This window comes from Acipenser ruthenus, chromosome 34 (genome assembly GCF_902713425.1).
Source record: "Acipenser ruthenus chromosome 34, fAciRut3.2 maternal haplotype, whole genome shotgun sequence".
NCBI lineage: Eukaryota > Metazoa > Chordata > Actinopteri > Acipenseriformes > Acipenseridae > Acipenser > Acipenser ruthenus.
This window is the reverse complement of record NC_081222.1, coordinates 5796655-5820348: the sequence shown is the minus strand read 5'-3', so window position 1 is coordinate 5820348 and position 23694 is coordinate 5796655. Positions and strand designations below refer to the sequence as shown.

Below are 23694 nucleotides of genomic sequence, written 5' to 3'. Positions count from 1 at the left end.
ACTTTGCTGGTTGCTGCTAGCACAAACTTTAAACAAAAGCATTAATATGTTGCTGCTGCTACTGATTTAAAACAGAAGTGTGAGATTAGTTGACTGAAAGCTTCTGAGGTCGGCTGTCACTTTTCTAGACTTTTATATCCTGATGTAACTATCACTATTATCTGCTGTATTATTGAATTGTGGTTTGTCACACTTGTACTTTGTACATCGTATTTCTTGCTCTTATTGTATTACTTGTATTGTAACACTTGAAATGTATTTGCTTACGATTGTAAGTCGCCCTGGATAAGGGTGTCTGCTAAGAAATAAATAATAATAATAATAATAATAATAATAATAATAATAATAATAATAATAATAATAATAATAATAGACGACTGTTTAGTGTTAGCCCAAGTTCAGAGTGCACAGCTGTAATCTGTGTGCAGCACTGTGATACCATACCTTTGTGCAGAGCCTCATTGGTCATGCGGTTGATGTATCGGGTGCTGTTCTCTGGGACCAGCCACTTCATCACAGTGTTGACACAGCTCTTTCGATAGGAGGTCCACACGCTGCCACTAGAAGGGGCCAGAGCAGCAGCAGCATCATCATCATCATCATCATCATTATTATTATTATTAAGGATTCGATTATATCTAGGCTTGCTACTTTTCGATTTTAACAGTAAAGCTTGTTAACACTAGCACCGCCATAGCCGCTTTTTGAACGGCTTTTGCAATTCAAATTGAAATATCTCTGCGTATGTGAATCTCGTGCATGTCCATTCTTAAAGTGTTACTAAATATTTGAATTAAATACCTATACGGTGTTTCAGCTACAGAATCGTAAAAATGAATACGTTATAAGTACTTGCTTCTTCAACCACCAGACCCGCTGTTTATGCAGCATATTGAAATCAATACAATATAACCAACAATTTAGTCTGAACTTTGTAATAAAATCAACGTCATTGTGAAATAACGTATTATAATCCTGTTGAGTGCTTGAAACACTGATGAAAGTCATTCTACACATATCACTATTTACACTACATTTCTCAGGTAGAACGACTGTGCCACCCTGAGTGTGACGGTGTAAAAAAATGTAAAAGAATGTGTGTATTCTAAGCTCTCTGCACAGATCAGTGACCGTCGGGACTGATGCTAAACGAAAGCCAGAGACTAGCATTTTACAACGCAACGAAGTACGGTGTGGATATACGGGATCAAAAGGCATGGCTGTATTCTGTCAAAGGTGGTACTCGCAGATGGCCTGTGGCTGTTTTTTATAATGTTTTGGACCTGGCAGCCATCAACGCTTTGGTTTTGTACAAGGAGTGCACCGGCAACACAATCACTCAGAGGGACTTCGTTTTGATAAGAGTCACGAAGGCCGGCTGGCAAATGACCCTCAACCTTCAGCCAGCGCTGCGCCCACTGGCACACGGAATAAAAGACAATGCCAGGTTGCTAAATGCAATAAAAACAGAACTTTTGATGTCTGCGCCCGTTGTGAAAAGGCAGTCTGTGGCAAATGCACTGATACAGTTGAAAAGCGTGTTTTCTGCGTAGATTGTACTTAGAAAGCTGTAACAGAAATCTGAACAGACAGACAGAGCCTTTGAACTCTGTTTCACTCAAAGCGCTTTCACGTCGCATAAGTTATGTTATATTTTTGTTTTATGCTATTATTATAACTAGTTATTTATGTTTTATAATTTTATATGTGCATACAGCTTTCTACACCTGTTTACACAGAAGTTTATTGCGTAAAGTTTATTTTATTACAGTTTTTCATGTTTATGTATATGTGCTCTTTTTGGAAAAAATAAGACAAAAGTTTAATTTTCAATGTAAATACACTGTTTCTGCTCTGAAAATGTTATGTATGATGTTCATAAATAAAAATATTAAGTTGTATCCGATTGTTTGTTTTTCATTTTCATATCGAAGCTTTAAAATAGAGCCGAAGTTTTAAAATGAAGCCGCACATTTTGCGGGTGCAGCGGTTGTATCTAGTCCGAAATCTTGGCGGTTCTAGTGTTAAATGTCGAATTCCCCAAAAATATGAGTTTGACAAATAAATTCATATAGGATAAATATCGGCAAAACCACTCGCTATTTTTTATTTTCTTACCAAAAATAATAATTTAGAAATCATCTCTAGTCTGTGTAGTTTTTATACTTGCTGTCTGTCCTCTATCTGTTCCACTCTGAATGGCTAGGGGTCGCAGTCAGTCAACTTGGTGGTCTCTTAATAGGCTACTACAGGTTCACTGTCAGTTATTTCATCCTGTTCTGATAGATCTCGTTGACTGAAGCAGCGCTACAATGCTCTCATTTGTTTAAATGACTGTCAGTCATTAAGACTGTGCACTTTCATTTGCCAGCTACAGAGCTTGTCATTCAAAAGCGCCTACTTTGAAATTCGTGGGTTAAGGTGTAGGTAAGCTTTTGATATAGGTGTACAGTGAGAGTTACTAGTTTGATTTGGGCGCAAGAAGAAAACACTTAATGGGTATTGTGCACAATACCCTGACCGACAGTTGAAGTCTCCGCGGCAGGATGAAGTGGGCCGATCTGCCTTGCCTTCCAGTGAGTCCTGCTGTGCTGAAGCAGGAGAGGGGCGGAGCTCAGACGCCGAATAATAAGTACAAGTTAGTTCTGTTCTTCTAACTTCTAATGTTTTGTTCTGTGCATATTATTTTTACTTGTAATTTATGCTATAAAAATAGAAAAAATAGAAGAAAAAAAATCTTTAAAAAATAAACATTGATATTAAATCATCGAATTGGCAAAAAAAATAAAAATCGAATCGTAGCAAACCTAATTATATCAAAGTGGTCACGACTTTCACGAAACCCATGAATTTCGCCTTTTGTTTCCACTCACTGTGACAATAGAAGCGGAGTACATGTCTCCTCGACACCAAAACCAACTAAACTGACCTGGAGTGCACCTGGACCTCAGTGAGAACCCCCACTCCTACAGTCCTGAACTGACCTGCAGTGCACTTGGACCTCAGTGAGGACCCCCACTCCCACAGTCCTGAACTGACCTGGACTGCACTTTGACCTCAGTGAGGTCCCCCACTCCCACAGTCCTGAAGGCACCAGTACTGAGGTCCCAGGACACCTTCAGACTGGTGTGGTATGTGTTGGGTCTTGAGGAGAGAGGGATAGAGAGAAAGAGGGAAAGATTAACCTTCTCAAAAACAGAAAAAGACAATGCAATAAAAATAAAATAAAACTGTACATGAATTTAACAAAAACAACTGTAAACCTTTTTTGTTGTTTCTGGGACATGAGAAAGTTTCCAAATGAGAGGATATTTGTGTTTCAGTGTGTCAGTGTGTCAATGTGCTTCAATGTCAGTGTGTGTGTACACTTGCTCACCTGATCTGCCCTTCCTCTGGTGTAGGGAATGCTAAGAGTAGCAGCCCAATATTAATCACCACCTGGTTCATTTCAGGACACACCTAGAGAAGAAGGAAGAGACAAAGCGCTGCATTAACACTGTGTTAGGACTATGACAGCACTAGGGCCGGATTTACGCAGGGGTTTTAGGGGCTGCAGCCCAGGGCCTCAGATTCTGAGGGGTCCCTATATATTATATATATAGCAGCAATTACAGCTGTGAGTCTTTTGGGGTAAGTCTCTACCAGGTTTGCACCTCTGGATCGTGCAATATTCACCCATTCTTCTTAACAAAATTGTTCAAGCTCTGTCAAGTTGGATGGGGATCGTTGGTGGACAGCAATCTTCAAGTCTTGCCACAGATTCTCAATCGGCTTCAAGTCCGGGCTTTGACTGGGCCATTCTAACATTCACTTTCTTGTTTTTAAGCCACTCCAGTGTTGCTTTGGCTGTGTGCTTGGGGTCACTGTCCTGCTGAAAGGTGAATCTCTGTCCCAGTCTTAGGTCTTTTGCAGACGGAAGCAGGTTTTCCTCAAGGATTTGCCTGTATTTAGCTCCATCCATTTTGCCCTCTACCCTGACAAGCTTCCCAGTCCCTGCCGATGAAAAGCACCCCCATAGCATGATGCTGCCACCACCATGCTTCACAGTAGGGATGGTGTTACCTGGGTGATGTGCTGTGTTGGGTTTGCGCCAGACATAACGCTTTGCATTTAGGCCAAATAGTTCAATTCTTGTTTCATCGGACCACAGAATCTTTTGCCACATCTTTTCAGAGTCTCCCACATACCTTTTTGCAAATTCCAAGTGGGATTTTACATGTTTTTTTTTTCAGAAATGGCTTCCTTCTTGCCACTCTTCCATACAGGCCAGATTTGTGGAGTACCTCAGCTATTGTTGACACATGGACAGTTTCTTCCATCTCAGCCATGGAATGCTGTAGATCTTTCAGAGTTGTCATTGGCCTCTTGCTGGCTTCTCTGACCAATGCCCTTCTTACCCGGCTGCTCAGTTTGGGAGGACGGCCTGCTCTAAGCAGATTCTGGGTGGTGCCGTATACCTTCCACTTCTTAATGATCGACTTGATTGTGCTCCAAGGGATATTCAATGGCTTTGATGGTTTTTTATACCCCTCCACTGATCTGTGCCTTTCCACAACTTTATCCCTGAGTTGTTTTGAAAGCTCCTTGGTCTTCATGGTAGTATCTTTGCTTTGAATGCACTACCGAACTGTGGGACCTTACAGAGACAGGTGTATTTAATCAGAAATCATGTAAACCACTTTTATTGCATACAGATGAACTCCATTTAACTTATTGTGTGAATTCTGAAGGCAACTGGTTGCACCTGAGCTTATTTAGGAGTGTCATAGCAAAGGGGGGGGGGTGTATGTATATATATATATATATATATATATATATATATATATATATATATATATATATATATATATATATATATATATATATCTGTATATATATATCTGTATATATATATATAAAATGTATAATACAATATCTAAAAAATTAATAAGTAGCATGTGACTGTATGGATCGGAACAGGTCTGTTTAACCAAGCTGTATTGCGTTGGAGGAGCAGAGACTGTCTGATCATATGACTTGACCTGTGATCAAGTCACGTGCCACTTTTATCAGGTGTGCTGCAGCGCGAACGTGATGCAGATCAGAACCTGTAAATGTCTGACAAAGCAGCACCTAGGAAGTATGAGAGCAATGCTGAAAAGCAGAAACACCACAAATACAGCATCATCGCGAGGAAGATATGTGAAACCACCAACACTGACATGCTATATTAATACAATACCAACAAATGTATGTAAAGGTACCAGTACTTCGGAAAACACATTGGAGAGAAATCAACAGGAGGAAATGACTTGGGTTTATATGGAATACAGTGGGGCAATCTCCACGGAAAAATAAAAATAAGTCTCACCTTTTTCTCACTCTATTCAGTTTTGGGTTGTGTGTGTTTCCATGTAGTTTTAAGAACATAAGAAAGTTTACAAACGAGAGGAGGCCATTCAGCCCATCTTCCTCGTTTGGTTGTTAGTAGCTTATTGATCCCAGAATCTCATCAAGCAGCTTCTTGAAGGATCCCAGGGTGTCAGCTTCTCGTTCCAAATGAAAATAAACTAATTCATATTAAAATACGGGAGGCTATGTTTGTGCCTAAGTTCCAATTTGGCCTTGTGCGACTTACTGATATCGTACATTTTTCTTAAACCGGGTTTCTGTGAAGTTTTTAGTTTGTCTTAAAACACAGCCTGCCTCATTTGTCCCCCCCCCCCCAAAAAAAAATAAATGAATAAAAGACAAGCTGTAGCATTACACAAATAATAATAAAAAAACAACATTATATAAGAAAGTGCTGTGTACTATCCTTGTAATATTTTCTAAAAATTTTTTGACTGCATATGTATTTACTACAAGCTTATTATACATACTCATAAGAGATAAGGACAACACATTTCCAGATAACTTGCTTTTACGACAAGAGTCTGCAGTTTGCACTTCCCATTTTGTATTTGAAACTGCCAGTAACTAGCGCTGTAGCCAATGCTAATTCAAACATCGAATCAGGTCAAATATGGATCAGCCAATACTGAATAATTTGCCATTAATGTTAGTCGAGTATGGTGGTAGTAAAACAGTAAAGGGAAGCAAATTAATATGCAAAGAGGGGCCCCCAAAACGATAACAGCCCCAGGCCCCCATTAAACTTAATTCGGCCCTGGATAGCACTATACATCATCACTGCATTAACTCAACAGCCTAAGAAACTGAAGTACCTCCTCCCCGCTTCCCCCTCACCTCCAGGATCACAATGTCATAGTCACTGAAGGAGCAGAACTGTTTGGACCAGGCGGCGTCGTTCCGAATGACCTCATTGATGACGTACTCGAAATCCAGAGTCAGCTGCTCCACCATCACATACTGACCCTGCAGAGAGGAATGGGAGGGTGAGGGACTGAGACACACAGAAAGAGACACACACAGATACTAACCCTGCAGAGAGGACAAGGACCGAGATACACAGACCGACACACACACACAGACACACAGTGAGATACTGAGGGAAATAAACACACACACACACACATAGATCCTACAGAGATATGAGAGAGAGAGAGAGCGAGAGAGAGAGAGAGAGAGAGAGGGAGGGAGGGATGGAGGGTAAGGGACACACACAGGCAGACAGAGATACAAATAACACGTACTGCCTGTACATAAACAAGACAGCAGCGGGAGTGAGGGAAACACACACACACACACACACTATCTAACGTTTCATAAATTGGTTTCTGTCTCCATCACCTGCCCCTGCGCCTCCCCTCTGAGTGCTTGCAGACTCCGTCCCTTTAGGTCAGTCATAGTAAAGGGCAGCAGGATCTTCTCATCTTCATACTCTGCGCAGAACAGGGATCAGAGAAACAACTAATTAAAAAACCATGCTCATATTTGTTCATGTAACAATGTCTAAATGACTGTATCAAAAGGATATCAATGGACAAATGAGGCCTGAAATCAATAATACCCAATTACTCTACCATACAGAAGTATTTAACTCTCCTTTCTCTAATAGATATGAGGTACTAGGTACTGGGGTACTAAGGATAGGCATTTACGTATATTTTAATAATTGAATATACGTAATTTACAAACAATTAAACAATTACACTTTAAATCAACATTCGTGGTACTATTTGACAATGCTTCAATAAAGTAGCTATTTTTATTAACAGGAAGTGTAATACAAGTACAGTATATGCATAAAGCCCATCTTATGCATAATTTCCATTTTATGTATTTCACCCTGTCCTTCAACAGTGTGGATACCCAATGTCTCTTAAGCGATCATTTCTACCATTAGGTTTGTTATTCTCTCCTCTGTGGAGTGCAATTGGTGGAGCAAGCTGCAATGGTTCGTTGTGATTTACCAGTGTCACAGGGAATTGGTAGACCATGAAAAAAGTAGTGTGATAGAGAGAAAGGATCGATGCTGTAAATCTCCCTCCCGATTAGAAAGTGCGCTGTGTAAGGGGGAAGGTATGCTGCCTCCTAGATCTACCACCTCGGTGGTAGGTGGAAACCGGAAGGTGACCATATTAGGAGGGGCGCGTAGCTGCAAGTACTCAGGACGATTCCATTGCAGTCAGCTGCGGGGCAGCCCTCTATTGGAGAAACCATGGCGACGCGCTGACTGCAGGGAGGAGTTTGCTGGGTACAAAGGGGAAGCAGCTACGTCAAAACCTCCCCTTGCGCTGAGAATGTAAACAGACGGCTGGAGCCTGTAATGTTTTATTGTTTTGGATTACGTGTGTTTTGTGTTGCAGAGGAGGAGTGAGGACCATGCTTCTCAGGACCGAGAGCACTGCGTGCACGGAGAACGTGGGGACGGACAAAGTCCCGTTTTTGTTTAGTTTTTGTTTTAATTAAGTGAGCTGAAGTGTACCCCCCAATACCATCGCTGGTAAAGGGGTGGACTTATTTGTGTTATTGTTATTATTTTGTTATTATTAAAAACACAGACTGTTTTGGGAGAAAGATTGTGTGGACCTGATTTATTCACTGCACCTGACCACAATAGATATCACCTTTACTGAGCATGCGCGAAGCCTTAAATAGAGGTAGTGAAGAACAGTCAGTACCAGGTAGGGACTGGGTTTCAGTGGGATGGAATAGAAGGAAAAGGAGTGCACCCTCTGCCAAAACAGCGCGTTTTGGACAGGTTTGCTCCCCTCGGGGAAGATAACCTCACCAGGCACTGCATAGTGAAGGGTGTGGTGCAGAGCCAGTGCACCAAGGTGCCACAGCCCCCCAGGGCAGCAAAAGTCATAGGGAACTCAATCATTACAAACATAGATAGTTAGGTATGCAGCCATGATCCAGAGTCGTGACTGGTGTGTTGCCTACCTGGTGCCCAGGTGCACAATATCATGTATAGAGCTGGGGCAAAGGATTAAAAGTAGAACCTCTGTGGTAGTCTTCTTGGAAATACTACCGGTGCCACGTGCAGGGCCAAGAAGACAAGCGATGATTAGAAGTTTTAACACGTGGCTAAAAACCTGGTGTAGGCAAGAGGGGCACAGATTTATGAGGCACTGAGGAACCTTCTCGATAGGGCGTGGCCTGTACAGGTGGGATGGGCTGCACCTGAACAGGAGGGGATCCAACTGGAGACAGTTAACAGAGTAATCAGGCAGTAATCAGACACTACAAACTACACAGCAAACAACAAATAAAATAACCGAAAACAGGATTGGAAATTATGTAGATGGGAACAACACTGAAACAAACAAGTACAACCAAATTTGCCTATATTTAAATACAAGAAGCAATAGAAACACATTTCTAAAATTAGAAGGCATAGTCAATGTGGAAAACTACGGCATTATAGGAATAATGGAATCCTGGCTAACTCCAAATGATGGAGATGAGTTTACCATGGAAGGATACAGGTCTGTTAGGAAAGACAGACCCGATAAAAAAGGGAGGGGGCGCAATATACATAAAAAATGACATGGAATGGTAAATACTCGAAAGTAATGGCAACAACAGTGAATCAATATTAAATTAAAACAAATCTAAAGGTTTAATAGTGGGAGTCTGCTATAGGCCCTGTGTCAAAGTGGCTGCTGAGTGAGAACAGGTGCAGAGGTGATGCAGTGCAGAAATAATCACAACCAGATAACTGTAATTCGTTTTGGAAAAGGGATCTTTTGTTTCTAATCCCGGTCTGGCGACCAAACAATAAAACTCTGGCAATACACACCAATGTGTAAGCACGGAGGTAACAATAATAATGGTTTGCAGCCCAAATAATAAACACACGTTATCTGGCCTACAATAATACTGTACACAGTCACCAGTCCGGGTGCGTCCATAGTGCTTGTGGTGTGTGATAACAATTTATTATTAAGTGACTGTGGTGTAGTGTTGTTCCGGGTAGTGCTGGCCCAAGGCGACAGCACCAGATAAGTGTTAGCTGTCTAGTGATTCACAAACAAAGACAATTACTAACAACGACAAACAAACAAAAAACACTCACAAATACTTTTTTTGTTTCTCTGGGTCTCTCCCGGTCCTTCTATTTTCTACCTCAAAACCAAGAGAAGAAGTAGATTGCGATTCTCTCTCCCCTTTTATGACCCCTTGGTAAACAAGTGCAGCTGTCTCTACAATCTACAGCTGCTACGTCGTTTCTCTTCCGGGTTAATACGTTCCTGCAACGGAGTCTCGCCTTCTTCCAGACTGACCGTCTTCCCGGCCCTGGTAAAGAACTGTCAGGCCAACCCGTCCAAAGAACTCTACTTTCGCTGCTTAGCGCCCTCACAGGGAGGGAGATTTACAACTAAGATTCATTATATTTCAGTCACAGCCCCCAAGTTCTGATGAATCTTTATACGAAAACCTATATGCAAGCATCAAAAAAATAAAGTAAGGAAGGGGACACCTTAATTTTATAATCACATGACCTCGGACAACAGTTGCGGATATGGGAATGATACAGTTGGTGCACGATTTTTTCTTACCACAACTGGTGAATGCCCCAACTTGAGACAATCTATGCCTAGATTTGGTATTAACAAACAATGAAGAAATGATACACAACTTACAGGTAATAGTACCACTAGGAATAAGTGACCATAATATGATAGAATTTGTGGCAAATAAATCAAGGGTCGTACATCAATCGAAGACAAAGGTATACAATTTCAGGAGAGCAGATTACAAAGGAATGCAACAGGAACTTATAAACATACACTGGGATAGAATATTAATAGATAATGAAGTTGAAAAAAACTGGATTACATTTGGGATATAATGTTAGAAATGCAGGATACATTTATCCCAAACATTTGACGTTAATTGTATTCCAGATAGGATTATATCATTTCTAATCCACAAGCATGCTTTCTTCTCTAGCTCCCTCCTGTTAAGTCTCTCCTGTCCTGTCAACTCCCATCTTTTCCCATAGCCCCTTTCAAATAAAACCAGCAGAAAATAGATAGATATATTATCATAACCCTGGATCTCTGAAATAAAAATGTAACTATTACCTAATGGGTATTTATCCTAAAGATACATCAAAGCTGTACGTAAGAGCCCTGCCGCAGTGGTGCCCGCCCCCAGGGGCTTAACTGGACTGCACACAGACATCTTCATCATTTTTCCTTCAAGACTGCTGCAATCATGGATGCAGCGACCTTGAAGATTAATGGAACCAGGGTTATGATAATAACCTCATGTTCCCTATCAAGTACGAAATGTAACCATTATCTAATGGGTAGAAATACCAAAGCTGTAGCAAGGCAATATTGCAGACCAACTGGAATGCCACAAGGCTAAGCAAGGCTACCTTGTGTGTTACCATTAGGAACCCCAGTACAAGTAGCTAGGGTTAAACAATCGAGGGAGAACTCTCCCTCCTCCCTTAAGAGTCGACCCTGAAGCCGCCCTTAACACTCTTGTTCCAAAGCCAGGGTTTTGTGGATCTACGACATTCAGTCGACAGAACTGTGTAAAAGTATGGGGAGTGGCCCACACCACTGCATTGCAAATGTACCTGACAGATGCACCCTGGAACAAAGCCCACGAAGCTGCCATGCCCCTGGTGGAATGGGCAGTGAGCTTTTCTGGTGGGGGCAAGTTGGCTCGCTCACAGGCAGTCTTGACTGTGTCTGTAATCCATTTAGACATCTTGTGCTTAGATAGGGCTTTACCATGGGACTTAGCCCCATAACAAGACCAAAAATGGTTCAGACTGCTTCCAACTGTGTTCTGTCCACATAATACGCTAGTTCCCACACTGGGCAAAACGTATGGAGTTGTCGCTCCGTGTCAGACTGGAAAGGAGGCAGATGGAAAGCCTCCAATTCCACAGACTGGTTGATGTGGAATGCCGACATGGATTGGTACGAAGTGTAACCTTTGTCCTGGCTTTCGCAAAAATTAAGCAGGCTTTCGCAATAAAAAATGCATCTTACCCTCCCGTTTAGCAGATGCGATTGCCAGCAAGAAAGCCACTTTTAACAAGAAGTATTTCAGCTCTGCTGAATGCAAGGGCTGAGAAAGGGTCTTCATAAGTGCTTCAAGCACCACGTTAAGCCTCCAACGAGGGACAATGTCCTTCATAGGTGGCCGGAGTCGCCGAGCGCCTTTTAAAAACTTATCCTGCCAGGAAATGAGCTCCTGGGGAGACTGAATCAATTTTGATATGGCAAGCTGAAATAGCTGCCAAATTAGACCTTTCCCCTCACAGGGGTGGGAGCAGAGCAAAGCAGCCAAGACGGAAAATGTATGGTCCCGAGTGAAACAAGGCTAACATTTTAGCAGTTTATATTTAACAGTAGCTGCACGTAGCCTACACACTACAAATACAAAGCAAATATGCGTATACAACCTACAGAAACAAACACACGGTGCACAATAATTGGACAAACCATTTTATGTTACAAAACAAAAGTGCCACTAGAAAAAAAAAAACCCAAACAAAAAAGCTGTATTGCTTGTTTCTTAGCTTATTGTAATAACTTGTTACCTCTAAGTTACCATGCATAAAAGGCGCCTGTCAAACAAATACAAAAAAAAAAAAAAAACACAGGCTATGCATGCTCCTGCTGCCTTCAAACCAAAACTAAAACCTTATTTCTGTTTTGAGAATACCTCATTTCCAGCTAAATATGGCTGCTCATTTTCACAGCATTCTCAGGTACAGCTGACCAAAGATACAGTGACTCTCAAAAGTATTCACCCCCCTTGGACTTTTCCACATTTTATTGTGTTACAACATGGAATCAAAATGGATTTAATTAGGAGTTTTTGCCACTGATCAACACAAAAAAGTCCACAATGTCAAAGTGAAAAATAAAATCTACAAATTGTTCTAAATTAATTACAAATATAAAACAGAAAATAATTGATTGCATAAGTATTCACCCCCTTTGCTATGACACACCTAAATAAGCTCTGGTGCAACCAATTGTCTTCAGAAGTCACATAATTAGTTGAATGGAGTCCACCTGTGTGCAATTAAGGTGTTTCACATGATTTCAGGTTAAATACTCTTGTCTGGGAGGTCCCCAGTGGGTTAGTACATTTCCTAACAAAAACTACATCATGAAGACGAAGAACATTCAAAGCAAATCCGGAATAAGGTTCTTCAAAAGCACCAATCAGGGGTAGGATATAAGAACATTTCCAAGGTATTGAATATCCCCCGGAGCACAGTAAATTCCATTATTAAGAAATGGAGAGAATATCGCACAACTGTGAATAAGAACATAACAACATAAGAAAGTTTACAAACGAGAGGAGGCCATTCAGCCCATCTTGCTCATTTGGTTGTTAGTAGCTTATCGATCCCAGAATCTCATCAAGCAGCTTCTTGAAGGATCCCAGGGTGTCAGCTTCAACAACATTACTGGGGAGTTGGTTCCAGACCCTCACAATTCTCTGTGTAAAAAAGTGCCTCCTATTTTCTGTTCTGAATACCCCTTTATCTAATCTCCATTTGTGACCCCTGGTCCTTGTTTCTTTTTTCAGGTCTAAGTAGTCCCCTGGGTTGACATTGTCTATACCTTTTAGGATTTTGAATGTTTGAATCAGATCGCTGCGTAGTCTTCTTTGTTCAAGACTGAATAGATTCAATTCTTTTAGCTTGTCTGCATACGACATGCCTTTTAAACCGGGGATAATTCTGGTTGCTCTTCTTTGCACTCTTTCTAGAGCAGCAATATCCTTTTTATAACGAGGTGACCAGAACTGAACACAATATTCTAGGTGAGGTCTTACTAATGCATTATAGAGTTTTAACATTACTTCCCTTGATTTAAATTCAACACTTCTCACAATATATCCGAGCATCTTGTTGGCCTTTTTTATAGCTTCCCCACATTGTCTAGATGAAGACATTTCTGAGTCAACATAAACTCCTAGGTCTTTTTCATAGTTCCCTTCTTCAATTTCAGTATCACCCATCTGATATTTATAATGCACATTTTTATTGCCTGCATGCAATACTTTACACTTTTCTCTATTAAATTTCATTTGCCATGTGTCTGCCCAATTCTGAATGCTGTCTAGATCATTTTGAATGACCTTTGCTGCTTCAACAGTGTTTGCCACTCCTGTTTTTGTGTCGTCTGCAAATTTAACGAGTTTGCTTACTATACCAGAATCTAAATCATTAATGTAGATTAGGAATAGCAGATGACCTAATACTGATCCCTGTGGTACACCACTGGTTACCTCGCTCCATTTTGAGGTTTCTCCTCTAATCAGTACTTTCTGTTTTCTACCTGTTAACCACTCCCTAATCCATGGGCATGCATTTCCTTGAATCCCTACTGCGTTCAGTTTGAGAATTAATCTTTTATGCGGGACTTTGTCAAAAGCTTTCTGGAAATCTAAATAGACCATGTCGTATGCTTTGCAGTTATCAAAGTTGCATCCTCAAAAAAGTCAAGTAGGTTAGTTAGACACGATTTCCCTTTCCTAAAACCATGCTGGCTGTCTCCCAGGATATTGTTATAGGTAATAAATCTGTCTAGAACAGGCCATCCATAAAGGAGTTACAGTTTTCCACGGCTGAGCTGGGAGACACTGTGCATACGGCAACAATAACCCGGGTGCTTCACAAAACTGGCCTTTATGGGACAGTGGCAAAAAGAAAGCCATTGTTGAAAAAAACTCGCATCAAATCTCGGCTAGACTTTGCCAGAAGGCATGTGGGACACTGAGACCAAGTGGAAGATGATTCTATGGTCTGATGAGACCAAAATAGAGCTTTTTGGCCTCAACGCTAAGCGCTATGTTTGGCGCAAGTCTAACACTGCACATCATCCTGAGAACACCATCCCTACCGTGAAGCATGGTGGTGGCAGCATCATGCTATGGGGGCGTCAGGGCCTGAAAAGCTCATGAAGATAGAGTGCAAAATGGATGCAGCAAAGTACAGAGAAATCCTGGAGGACTTGGGACTTGGGAGAAGATTCATCTTCCAGCAGGACAATAACCCCAAACATACAGCCAAAGCCACACTGGAGTGGCTTAAAAACAAAAAGGTCCTGGAGTGGCTCAGTCAAAGCCCATACCTCAATCCAATTGAGAATATGTGGAAACAGTTGAAAATTGCTGTTCACCAAAGGTCCCCATCCAACTTGTTGGAGCTTGAGCAATTTTGCAAAGAAGAATGGGCAAAAATTGCAGTGTCCAGATGTGCAAAGCTGGTAGAGACTTATCCAAATAGACTCATGGCTGTAATTGCTGCCAAAGGTGCCTCTACCAAATATTGACTCAAGGGGGTGAATACTTAATGCAACCAATTATTTTCTGTTTTGTATTTGTAATTAATTTAGAACAATTTGTAGATTTTATTTTTCACTTTCCATGTTGATTCCATGTTGTAACACAATAAAATGTGGAAAATACTTTTGAGAGCCACTGTTTGAGCTAACCTTGGAAGTAATTGCGCTACGTCAAAGGTCAAATGGCATTCAAACATTGAAACTCAAGTCACTATTGAAACAATCTTTAAAAATGTATCAATGTTCTATAAATGTGTTGGCTGCAAAAAAAACTTAACAAGCAGACAAAAATAGATTTTGTAAACAACCTTGAGTGACAAATTCAGCGACATTTTCAAGTTTTGTAAACCTTTTAAAATTATGTTGACATACTTTGAAAAGGAACCTGCAATTTCCATATTTTGCTGCCTTTAAATCAATAAATCGTATACACGGCAAACCTTAAATGACAGCGTTTTTGTATTTTTCTTTACATTTCTAATACTACGTAGAAATAATTATTATGTTTTAAAACCACAGATACCTTCCACTATATAACACAATTTTTGTTCCTGGGTAGTAAGTGTTATTTCCTAATTGCTTATGCCTCAAAAGTATAGAAAATGGCTATTATTCCCCACAAACTTTGCTTTTGTGACCAGGACAGTGATATTTTGAAATTTACCTATTTCCAATGAGAAAGCGGGCAGATTTGTGTCTTTTCGTTCACATAAAGTCAGAAAAAAACAACATATGAATCCAAATTAACATGTATTTATACTAAAGTAATACAAAAATGACTACAAAAGATTTAGAAGTGAGTAGTTTTTCGAGATTTACGATTATATTGTAAATCACTTTCACGAATCAGCCCCCAAATGTAGTCTCCCATCATGTTCTCGTTATACTGTCCTTGGTAGCGGCGTGCAAAGTCCAGTATATCCTGGTGGAAGCGCTCGCCTTGCTCCTCCGAGCACGCTCCCATGTTCTCCTTGAATTTATCAAGATGAGCATCAAGGATATGGACTTTGAGGGACATCCTAAAGCCCATTGTGCCGTAGTTCTTCACCAGAGTCTCAACCAGCTCCACATAGTTTTCGGCCTTGTGATTGCCCAGGAAGCCCCGAACCACTGCGACAAAGCTGTTCCAAGCTGCTTTCTTCTTACTAGTGAGCTTCTTGGGGAATTAATTGCACTCCAGGATCTTCTTTATCTGTGGTCCGACGAAGACACCGGCTTTGACCTTTGCCTCAGACAGCTTAGGGAAGAAGTCTTGGTAGTGCGCCTTGGTGTCCCTGCTGTCCCAAAGGCAAAGATAACAGGGAAACTTGGTAAAACCGCCTTGGAGACCCATCAGGAATGCCACCATTTTGAAGTCTCCTATGACCTCCCAGCCGTACTCATCATACTTCAAGGCGTCCAGGAAGGTCTTGATGCTGTTGTAATCCTCTTTGAGATGCACCGAGTGAGCCAGGGGAAGAGACGGGTACTTGTTACCATTATGGAGCAGCACGGCTTTGAGGCTCCTGGATGAGCTGTCAATGAAGAGGCGCCACTCATTCTGGTTTTTTTGCAGTGCTCGCAGGTGAAATGAGGTGCCCTGGGTTTGTCTTGATCCCTGACAGGCATGCCGAAATATGCCTTGTAGGCCTCACACATCTTAGCAGATGCTTCCACGGAGTACTTTTTCACTCTTGTCTTGATAAATTGGCCGCAGACATAGCAAAATGCGTCTGCCGGATGCTTGCAGCCTCTTGATGCCATCTCAGAAAAATGCAGATATGTATCCACTTAGGCAGCTGGAACTAAACTGAACTGGTGGGCTTAAGGCCCCTGTATTTATACTACTATTTATATTACTGGAAAGTTCTAGAAAGTTCTAGAAGTTACTCCAAGTTTACACAGCACTGAATCTATCTGGAATGTTCTGGAAAATAGGTACATTTCAAAATATCACTGTCCTGGTCACAAAAGCAAAGTTTGTGGGGAATAATAGCCATTTTCTATACTTTTGAGGCATAAGCAATTAGGAAATAACACTTACTACCCAGGAACCAAAAAAAATAAAAAATAATTTGTTACACGGTGTATTCAATACTGAATATAAAAAGCATACCTTCCTGTAAACAATCAGACAAGGCGGCCGTATGAAGGGCTTTCCAAACACCATAAGCACCTAGACATTTTTAAATCATTATTATTATTATTGTTGTGCTTTGCTTTACTTTAATTTGATTTGATTAATGATTTCTCATAGATTTTTTTATTTAAGCGATAGTGCCTGTTATGCATCCCGAGTCAAAAATGAGGGCACTACCGAAAGTCAAGGTATTACTTTACAGTAATGTGGTGTGTGTGGGAATCTGTTTATTGCAATCTCTGTAGAGGGCCTGCTCACTGTATGATTGTATTCGTTTCAAGTACCCGTTGTTGCTAATGCGGTAATAATAATTTAAAAGAAAAAAAAAAAAAAAAACATTCGGAAAGAGCTGTGGTAATTCGTGCTGTGTGGATAGTTCATAATATTTTGCTGTCATATGATTTATTTGTTTATTGTCATCACAGTGAAGTACATTAGTAGAGAATACGAGCTCATTGATTTGTCTTTTCCAAAAATGAGCCCGCCCTGAATAAGTGCATGCCCCCCCACAGCGTTCATGCTGCCGTCGGGCCTGTTCCAGATATTAGGAAGTGTGATTTTTCTAAGGTATGATATAACAACTACACTGGTTTAAGATAAATCAAGTTTTGTATACATTTGTGAACTACTTTAAGAAATACTTAAAATTAATTTCTGTGTCTAATTTGAAATATACTTGTAGTTAAAATGGCAAAAATGGAAACCGAAGATGATGGATAAGTTAAGCAGTACTGTGGAAAGCCAGAGAAGTTTGTTAAACTTAGAGCTAGTCTCAAAAACGTGCATTTAAAAGCTACTAATCTTCTACTGAAAGTTAAATCTTGTTAGGTTAAAAAGGAGCAATTGTTACCAGAAATAAAAGCAATGAAATTGGATTGTGATAAGCTAGTTCAGCGTGAAAAAGCAATGAGTCAGACTGAGGCACTTCCTGAAGTTAATGTGCTGCACTCTATGTCTACACTGTAACTAAGGTGAATTATCCGGAACAATATATGTTGAGATTGTCATTTGATGGTGGCTACAGTGAGTGTATTTCTTCAGATTGTGAATCCTGACAGATTGAAATACTATAAATGCTTTGCTATGGTTGACAAATCCGCTTACTACCTTACTTTTGTCAGGTTACCTGAAATGTTACCTAAATCAAATCAAATTTTATTTATACAGCGCTATTCACACCAAAGGCATCTCAAGGCGCTGTATAGCAACAACAATTCATAATCAAATATTGTATACCACATTATTTAAATGTTCTTTGGAACCCACTAGCAAAACCTCTAAGTCATCCAGCACTTAATATCTGCTAGACAAGCCGTAAGCAGCCCGCCAGCACAAGTATATCCTGGCTTTAGGGATAAATAAAGCTGTGTGTTGTCGGCATAACAATGGTAATTCACCCCATGTCTACGGATAACACCTCCCAGGGGAAGCATATTTTATTTATTTATTTATGTATGTATTTATTTATTGCATTTATATAGCGCTTTTCAAACAAAAGTATCACAAAACACTGTACAGCACATACCAGAAAAAAATAACAAACCACAATACATTTGTATAGCATGTCACACATAAAACTGCCACAAGAAGACCACTTAAACAACAAGGTATCTCAAATGCAAGGTATCTGTAGTAGTTCATTGCCGTGTACTAGGATTTCCTGAGTAGAAAGTACCAGTGCGATTTGGTTTCTAATGGCCACTATTTTATTGTTAAAAAAGTTTAAAAAGTCAGTGCAGCTAAAAGAAGAATCTGATTTAATAGCAGGATTATTTTTGGGCCGATTTAATAACTTGTCTACTGTGTTAAAAAGAAACCAAGAATTATTTACATTTGTTTGAATTAAATTTGAATAGTATGCTGATCTGGCCAACAACAGAGCCTTGTTACACTTTATTTTTCTACAGTTACAGATGCCGTTGGCGCCTGCTTTTCACTATTAATAGAAAAAAAATACATAGAATGTCATTGCTCCCACGGTCCGCGCGGGACTGTGTCGCGGCCCCCAGTTTGGGAACCCCTGCTCTAGGACATCATAGTAGTACGATAGTATATTTTAGTACTTTATATTAATACTGTATGTCATAGCATTTTGTAATAGCACTTTAATGCACTTCTTATTAAGTGTTTGTGGGTTACCTGCAAACACCTCTGCACCACCTTCTACCTCATATAAAAATCCTTCACACCCTATAGCAAGTTCACGATCACTTACTGGTCTGCTGTGGATGGCTGCTGTGGTACACTTCCTGATGCGGCGACACTTGGCTCTTGTTGAGGAGAGGCAGGAACACGTTCGGAGGAGAAGGGCAAGATGAAGAAGACCCTGCATATTCAATCCCAGGGTCACTTTGTTTTTGGATGCCGGAGGATGCGGTGCTAAAGCGTTATCGTCTCACTCCACAGGTCATCCTACACCTAATAGCTGAATTGAGGGCTGAGCTAGACCCCAGCGTCAATCTAGGGACCGCTATCCCTGCACATGTGAAAGTGCTGTGTTCTCTGCACTACTTAGCCTCTAGTTTCATACCACAGTTGGAATGTCTGGAGGGATATCCCAATCCACCTTTTCCAGAGTGCTAGGCAAATTTCTGGATGTCATACTGGAAAGGGTAGGTCAATACATATAATTTCCTAAGGATACTAGCACAACTGATGTTGGATGAGGCTTTTCCAAACAACTCAGTTTCATGCTGAGTGACCTTGGCTGTAATGACTCTCAGCTCCTTCTCATAAAACTTTTATTTTCTTTTCTGTGCGCCAAGGGAACTTGTTTCCCTTTCTCTGACATTTTTTTTTTCTTTATATTTTCGTGCTCCACAAATGCCATACAGCACCTACTGTTCTCTGTACTCCTAACTCTGTCACCTCTGGGCTGCAAGTGCAGCTGCTAAATGCCAATGCACTCATTGTGACCCTCATTATCATAATTGCAGCTCATTATTTGTGCGTCTTGAGTAATTTGCAATGTTCTTAAGCTTATATAGGGCACAGTGCAAAATAATTGCCTGGCCGCAATGCAATCTGAATTTTGCATCTGCAAGTATTTGCACTGAGCCTATACTTACATCCACCCAAGTGAGTTTTACCTGTTAACTTGAATTTATAGCACAATTTTTCAAAACCAGTTACCAAAATAAACATGCTTTATATTAAACTAAAAATATTTTTTACTGCAATTTGTAATGCTAAAATGATGTAAAACTAATTTAAATATTGTATCACAGATATCGAAATTTCAATAAATGGTTCAATAATCAAAAACTGTAATTTTGATATTGCGGCAACCCTAGTAATTGCCAATGCATTACTTTTTAACCCCTATCATTTCTATTCATGTATACAAGTCCCAAAACCATCCATCACCGGCAGGTAAAATTAAGCGATTTCACCTCCCCACTCTTGCTTTGAAGACAGGTATTACGGAACTAATTGATGTTCCAGGGTCAGACACAGGAATAGGGCTAAGACTAGAAAGTATACAACCCCCCCCCCCCCCCCCCCCACTGCTAACCGTGAAGCACAACACGTTTATTCCCTGACATTGCTCCAGGTCCCTTTTTAAAAGTACTTAGTGTTGATTGTTTCGTTTTTTGGGGGCGGGGGGATTTGAGTCTTTGAACCGGGCCTGGAGGCACTCATAGGTAATACTGCGCAACAAGCCTCCTTAATAGAATGTTTGTGGAATCTGATTTCTAATGTGTAGCATTTTATTTTTAAAATGATTTAAGAAGTCAGTACAGCTAGGATTACAACCAGTATCAAGGGTGGAACTATTTGGAGAAGGATTAGTTAATTTATCAATTATAGCAAACAGAAATCTAGGATTAAAGCTCTGAACTACGACATGTTCTCTTAGATAAAGGGGCATTCAGAACAGAAAATAGGAGGCACTTTTTTACACAGAGAATTGTGAGGGTATGGAACCAACTCCCCAGTAATGTTGTTGAAGCTGACACCTTGGGATCCTTCAAGAAGCTGCTTGATGAGATTCTGGGATCAATAAGCTACTAACAACCAAACAAGCAAGATGGGCTGAATGGCCTCCTCTCGTTTGTAAACTTTCTTATGTTCTTATGACCCCATTCATACAAAATGATTAAAAAACACTCTTGGAGTTATTACCCATATTTTAAAAATGATAAATAGTTAGGCAGCAGGGTCTCCAGCAGAGGAAGAATGCCTGCTGTCCTCATCTCCACCAGCAGAGGAAAAATGCCTGCTGTGTCCATCTCCACCAGCAGAGGAAGAATGCTTGCTTTCCCCATCTCCACCAGCAGAGGAAGAATTCCTGCTGTCCCCATCTCCACCAGCAGAGGAAGAATGCCTGCTGTCCCCATCTCCACCAGCAGAGAAAGAATGCCTGCTGGTTTCCCCTTCCGAGACAGAGGGAGAACCGCACCCGTCCCCTGCAAGTGAGGGAGAGCCGCACCAGTCCCCTGCAAGAGAGGGAGAGCCGCACCCGTCCCCTGCAAGAGAGGGAGAGCCGCACCCGTCCCCTGCAAGAGAGGGAGAGCCGCACCCGTCCCCTGCAAGAGAGGGAGAGCCGCACCCGTCCCCTGCAAGAGAGGGAGAGCCGCACCCGTCCCCTGCAAGAGAGGGAGAGCCGCACCCGTCCCCTGCAAGAGAGGGAGAGCCGCACCCGTCCCCTGCAAGAGAGGGAGAGCCACACCCGTCCCCTGCAAGAGAGGGAGAGCCGCACCCATCCCCTGCAAGAGAGGGAGAGCCGCACCAGTCCCCTGCAAGAGAGGGAGAGCCGCACCAGTCCCCTGCAAGAGAGGGAGACTACACGCTGCTCCCACCTCCACCGCTTCCGCCACTAGGAGCAGAGTAGCAGGAGCTGCCTCTGCCTCCACCACCTCCACCAGGAGGAGAGCTGCCTCTGCCTAAACAATCACCACCTGGAGGAGAACAGCAGGAGCTGCCTCTGCCTCCGCCACCTCCACCGGCAGGAGCAGAGCAGTAGGAGCTGCCTCTACCTCCACCGGCAGGAGCAGAGCAGCAGGAGCTGCCTCTGCCTCCGCCACCTTCACCAGCAGAGGGTGAATACCTGCTGGTTCCGCCTTCCCCAATGTGGGAGGACTGCTTGCCGCTCCCACCTCCACCACAAGAGGAGCTGCAGCTGAGTTTGCCACCGCCCGGGGGACGCCTTCACGTCACCGCATCGCCTGGGGCTGCCTGGTGCTCCGCATCGCCTGGGGCTGCCTGGTGCTCCGCATCGCAGCAGGAACCCCGGGGAGCTGCCGGCCACAAAGAAGGGGGGGGAGGTCCGGAGACCACCAACCCCAGCAGCAGTTTCACTGCCGGAGATCGTGGGGGAGGTCAGGAGACCTGCTCCCACTGCAGCACGTGTGAAGTGCTGTGGCCGGAGCCCCACAGGGGGGGGGATCTGCCGGCTACGAAGAAGGGGGAGGTCGGGGGACCACCTGCCCCCACAGCTTTTCCGCTGCCAGGACTGCCCCGGCTGAAGGAGTCAGCCTGGGAGCTGTCAGCAGTTACATTGCCGCCCATGAACCCCTTGAAGTCCCTGTTCTTGGCCCGGGACTTTGAGCGAGACTTTGGGGATTTTAAGGGGGGAGGTGGCCATTGAGGCCATGTGTGCTACGCACAAGGGGGGGTATATGTGGCAATGTGCCCATGTGTGTATTTTTGTGTTTTATGTTTGTTGCGTGTGTTAATGTTGGTGTATTGTAGTTGGTACACGGGATATAATGTGGGTAATGAGCATGACTGTTTAAAATGTATAATTGTATTTAGGCACGGGGATTGCACTTCACTTCACGTGCATTTAAAGTATTTAATATGTGAGCATGGGGTTGCACAGAATTAGTTCACGTGCTGGGATTCAAGTGAATAATTAATTATTAATTGTTCTAACTTTACCACTACAGCCTGCTTGTTCACAATGACCTACTGATAAGCTCTGACTTTCCATCAGTTCTAATTCTTCTTGATCCAAGTGCTGCTTTTGACACCGTAGACCACTCCATCTTATTGAATCGGCTCAAATACTTAGTGGGACTGTTTGGCCTTGTCTCATCCTGGTTTCAATCTTACCTATCTTGTCTATCAATTTGTCTCTATTGGGGAGGAAAAATCAGCATTGACCAAAGTTGATTGCGGTGTTCCACATGGTTCTATTCTGGGTCCATTGCTATTTTCATTATATATGTTACCATTGGGTGAATTCAGTAGGAAATATGCTGTGAACTTCCACTGCTATGCGGATGACACCCAGCTGTATTTGTCTTTAAAACCTGGTGATACTTCTGTCAGGGTGTTATTTGCTGCTTGCGCCTTGCTGATATCAAGTGCTGGATGTCTCAAAAACTTCCTAATGTTGAATTCAGATAAAACAGAGGTTATGTTTGTAGGCTCCCATAACCAACAATGTAGGATTGCATGAGTTTGACCCTAGCAGTATTTTATCAAATCCTAAAACTGAAATAAAAAATGTGGGGGTTATCTTTGATCCTGATTTATCATTTTAGTCTCATACTAGGGAAGTTCCTAAAGTATCCTATCACTTGAGAAACATAGCCAAACTGAGACCTGTTATCTCATCTGACGCCAAGAGACTAACAAATGCCTTTGTTTCTTCAAGAATTGATTACTGTAATGCACTCCTCTCTGGCATCCCAAAACGTGCGGTGTCCCGCCTACAGCTTGTTCAGAATACCCCTGCTAGAATTTTTTGACTAAATCTAAAAACAATTAGCATATCACCCCTGTTTTAGCCTCCTTGCACTGGCTCCCTGTACAGTATAGATTTTAAAATCTTATTATTGACCTATAAAGCCTTGAATGGATCAGCACTTAGCTATTTGCAGGAGCTACTGACCGCGTATC

General features: G+C 41.8%; 1 protein-coding gene across 2 annotated transcripts in view; it reads right to left on the bottom strand.

Moving 5' to 3' along the window:
* The window catches only part of LOC117966885 (DDB1- and CUL4-associated factor 15-like), a 58982-nt gene that overhangs the window by 3201 nt on the left and 32087 nt on the right, over positions 1 to 23694 (bottom strand). For both annotated transcript variants that reach the window (XM_059006822.1, XM_059006823.1), the window contains 5 exons: positions 6733 to 6824; positions 6229 to 6357; positions 3377 to 3459; positions 3040 to 3144; positions 445 to 560 (listed from right to left, as the gene is read on the bottom strand). In XM_059006822.1, coding sequence (XP_058862805.1) covers positions 445 to 560; positions 3040 to 3144; positions 3377 to 3459; positions 6229 to 6357; positions 6733 to 6824 — 525 coding nt within the window. The remainder of the gene's footprint in view (positions 1 to 444; positions 561 to 3039; positions 3145 to 3376; positions 3460 to 6228; positions 6358 to 6732; positions 6825 to 23694) is intronic.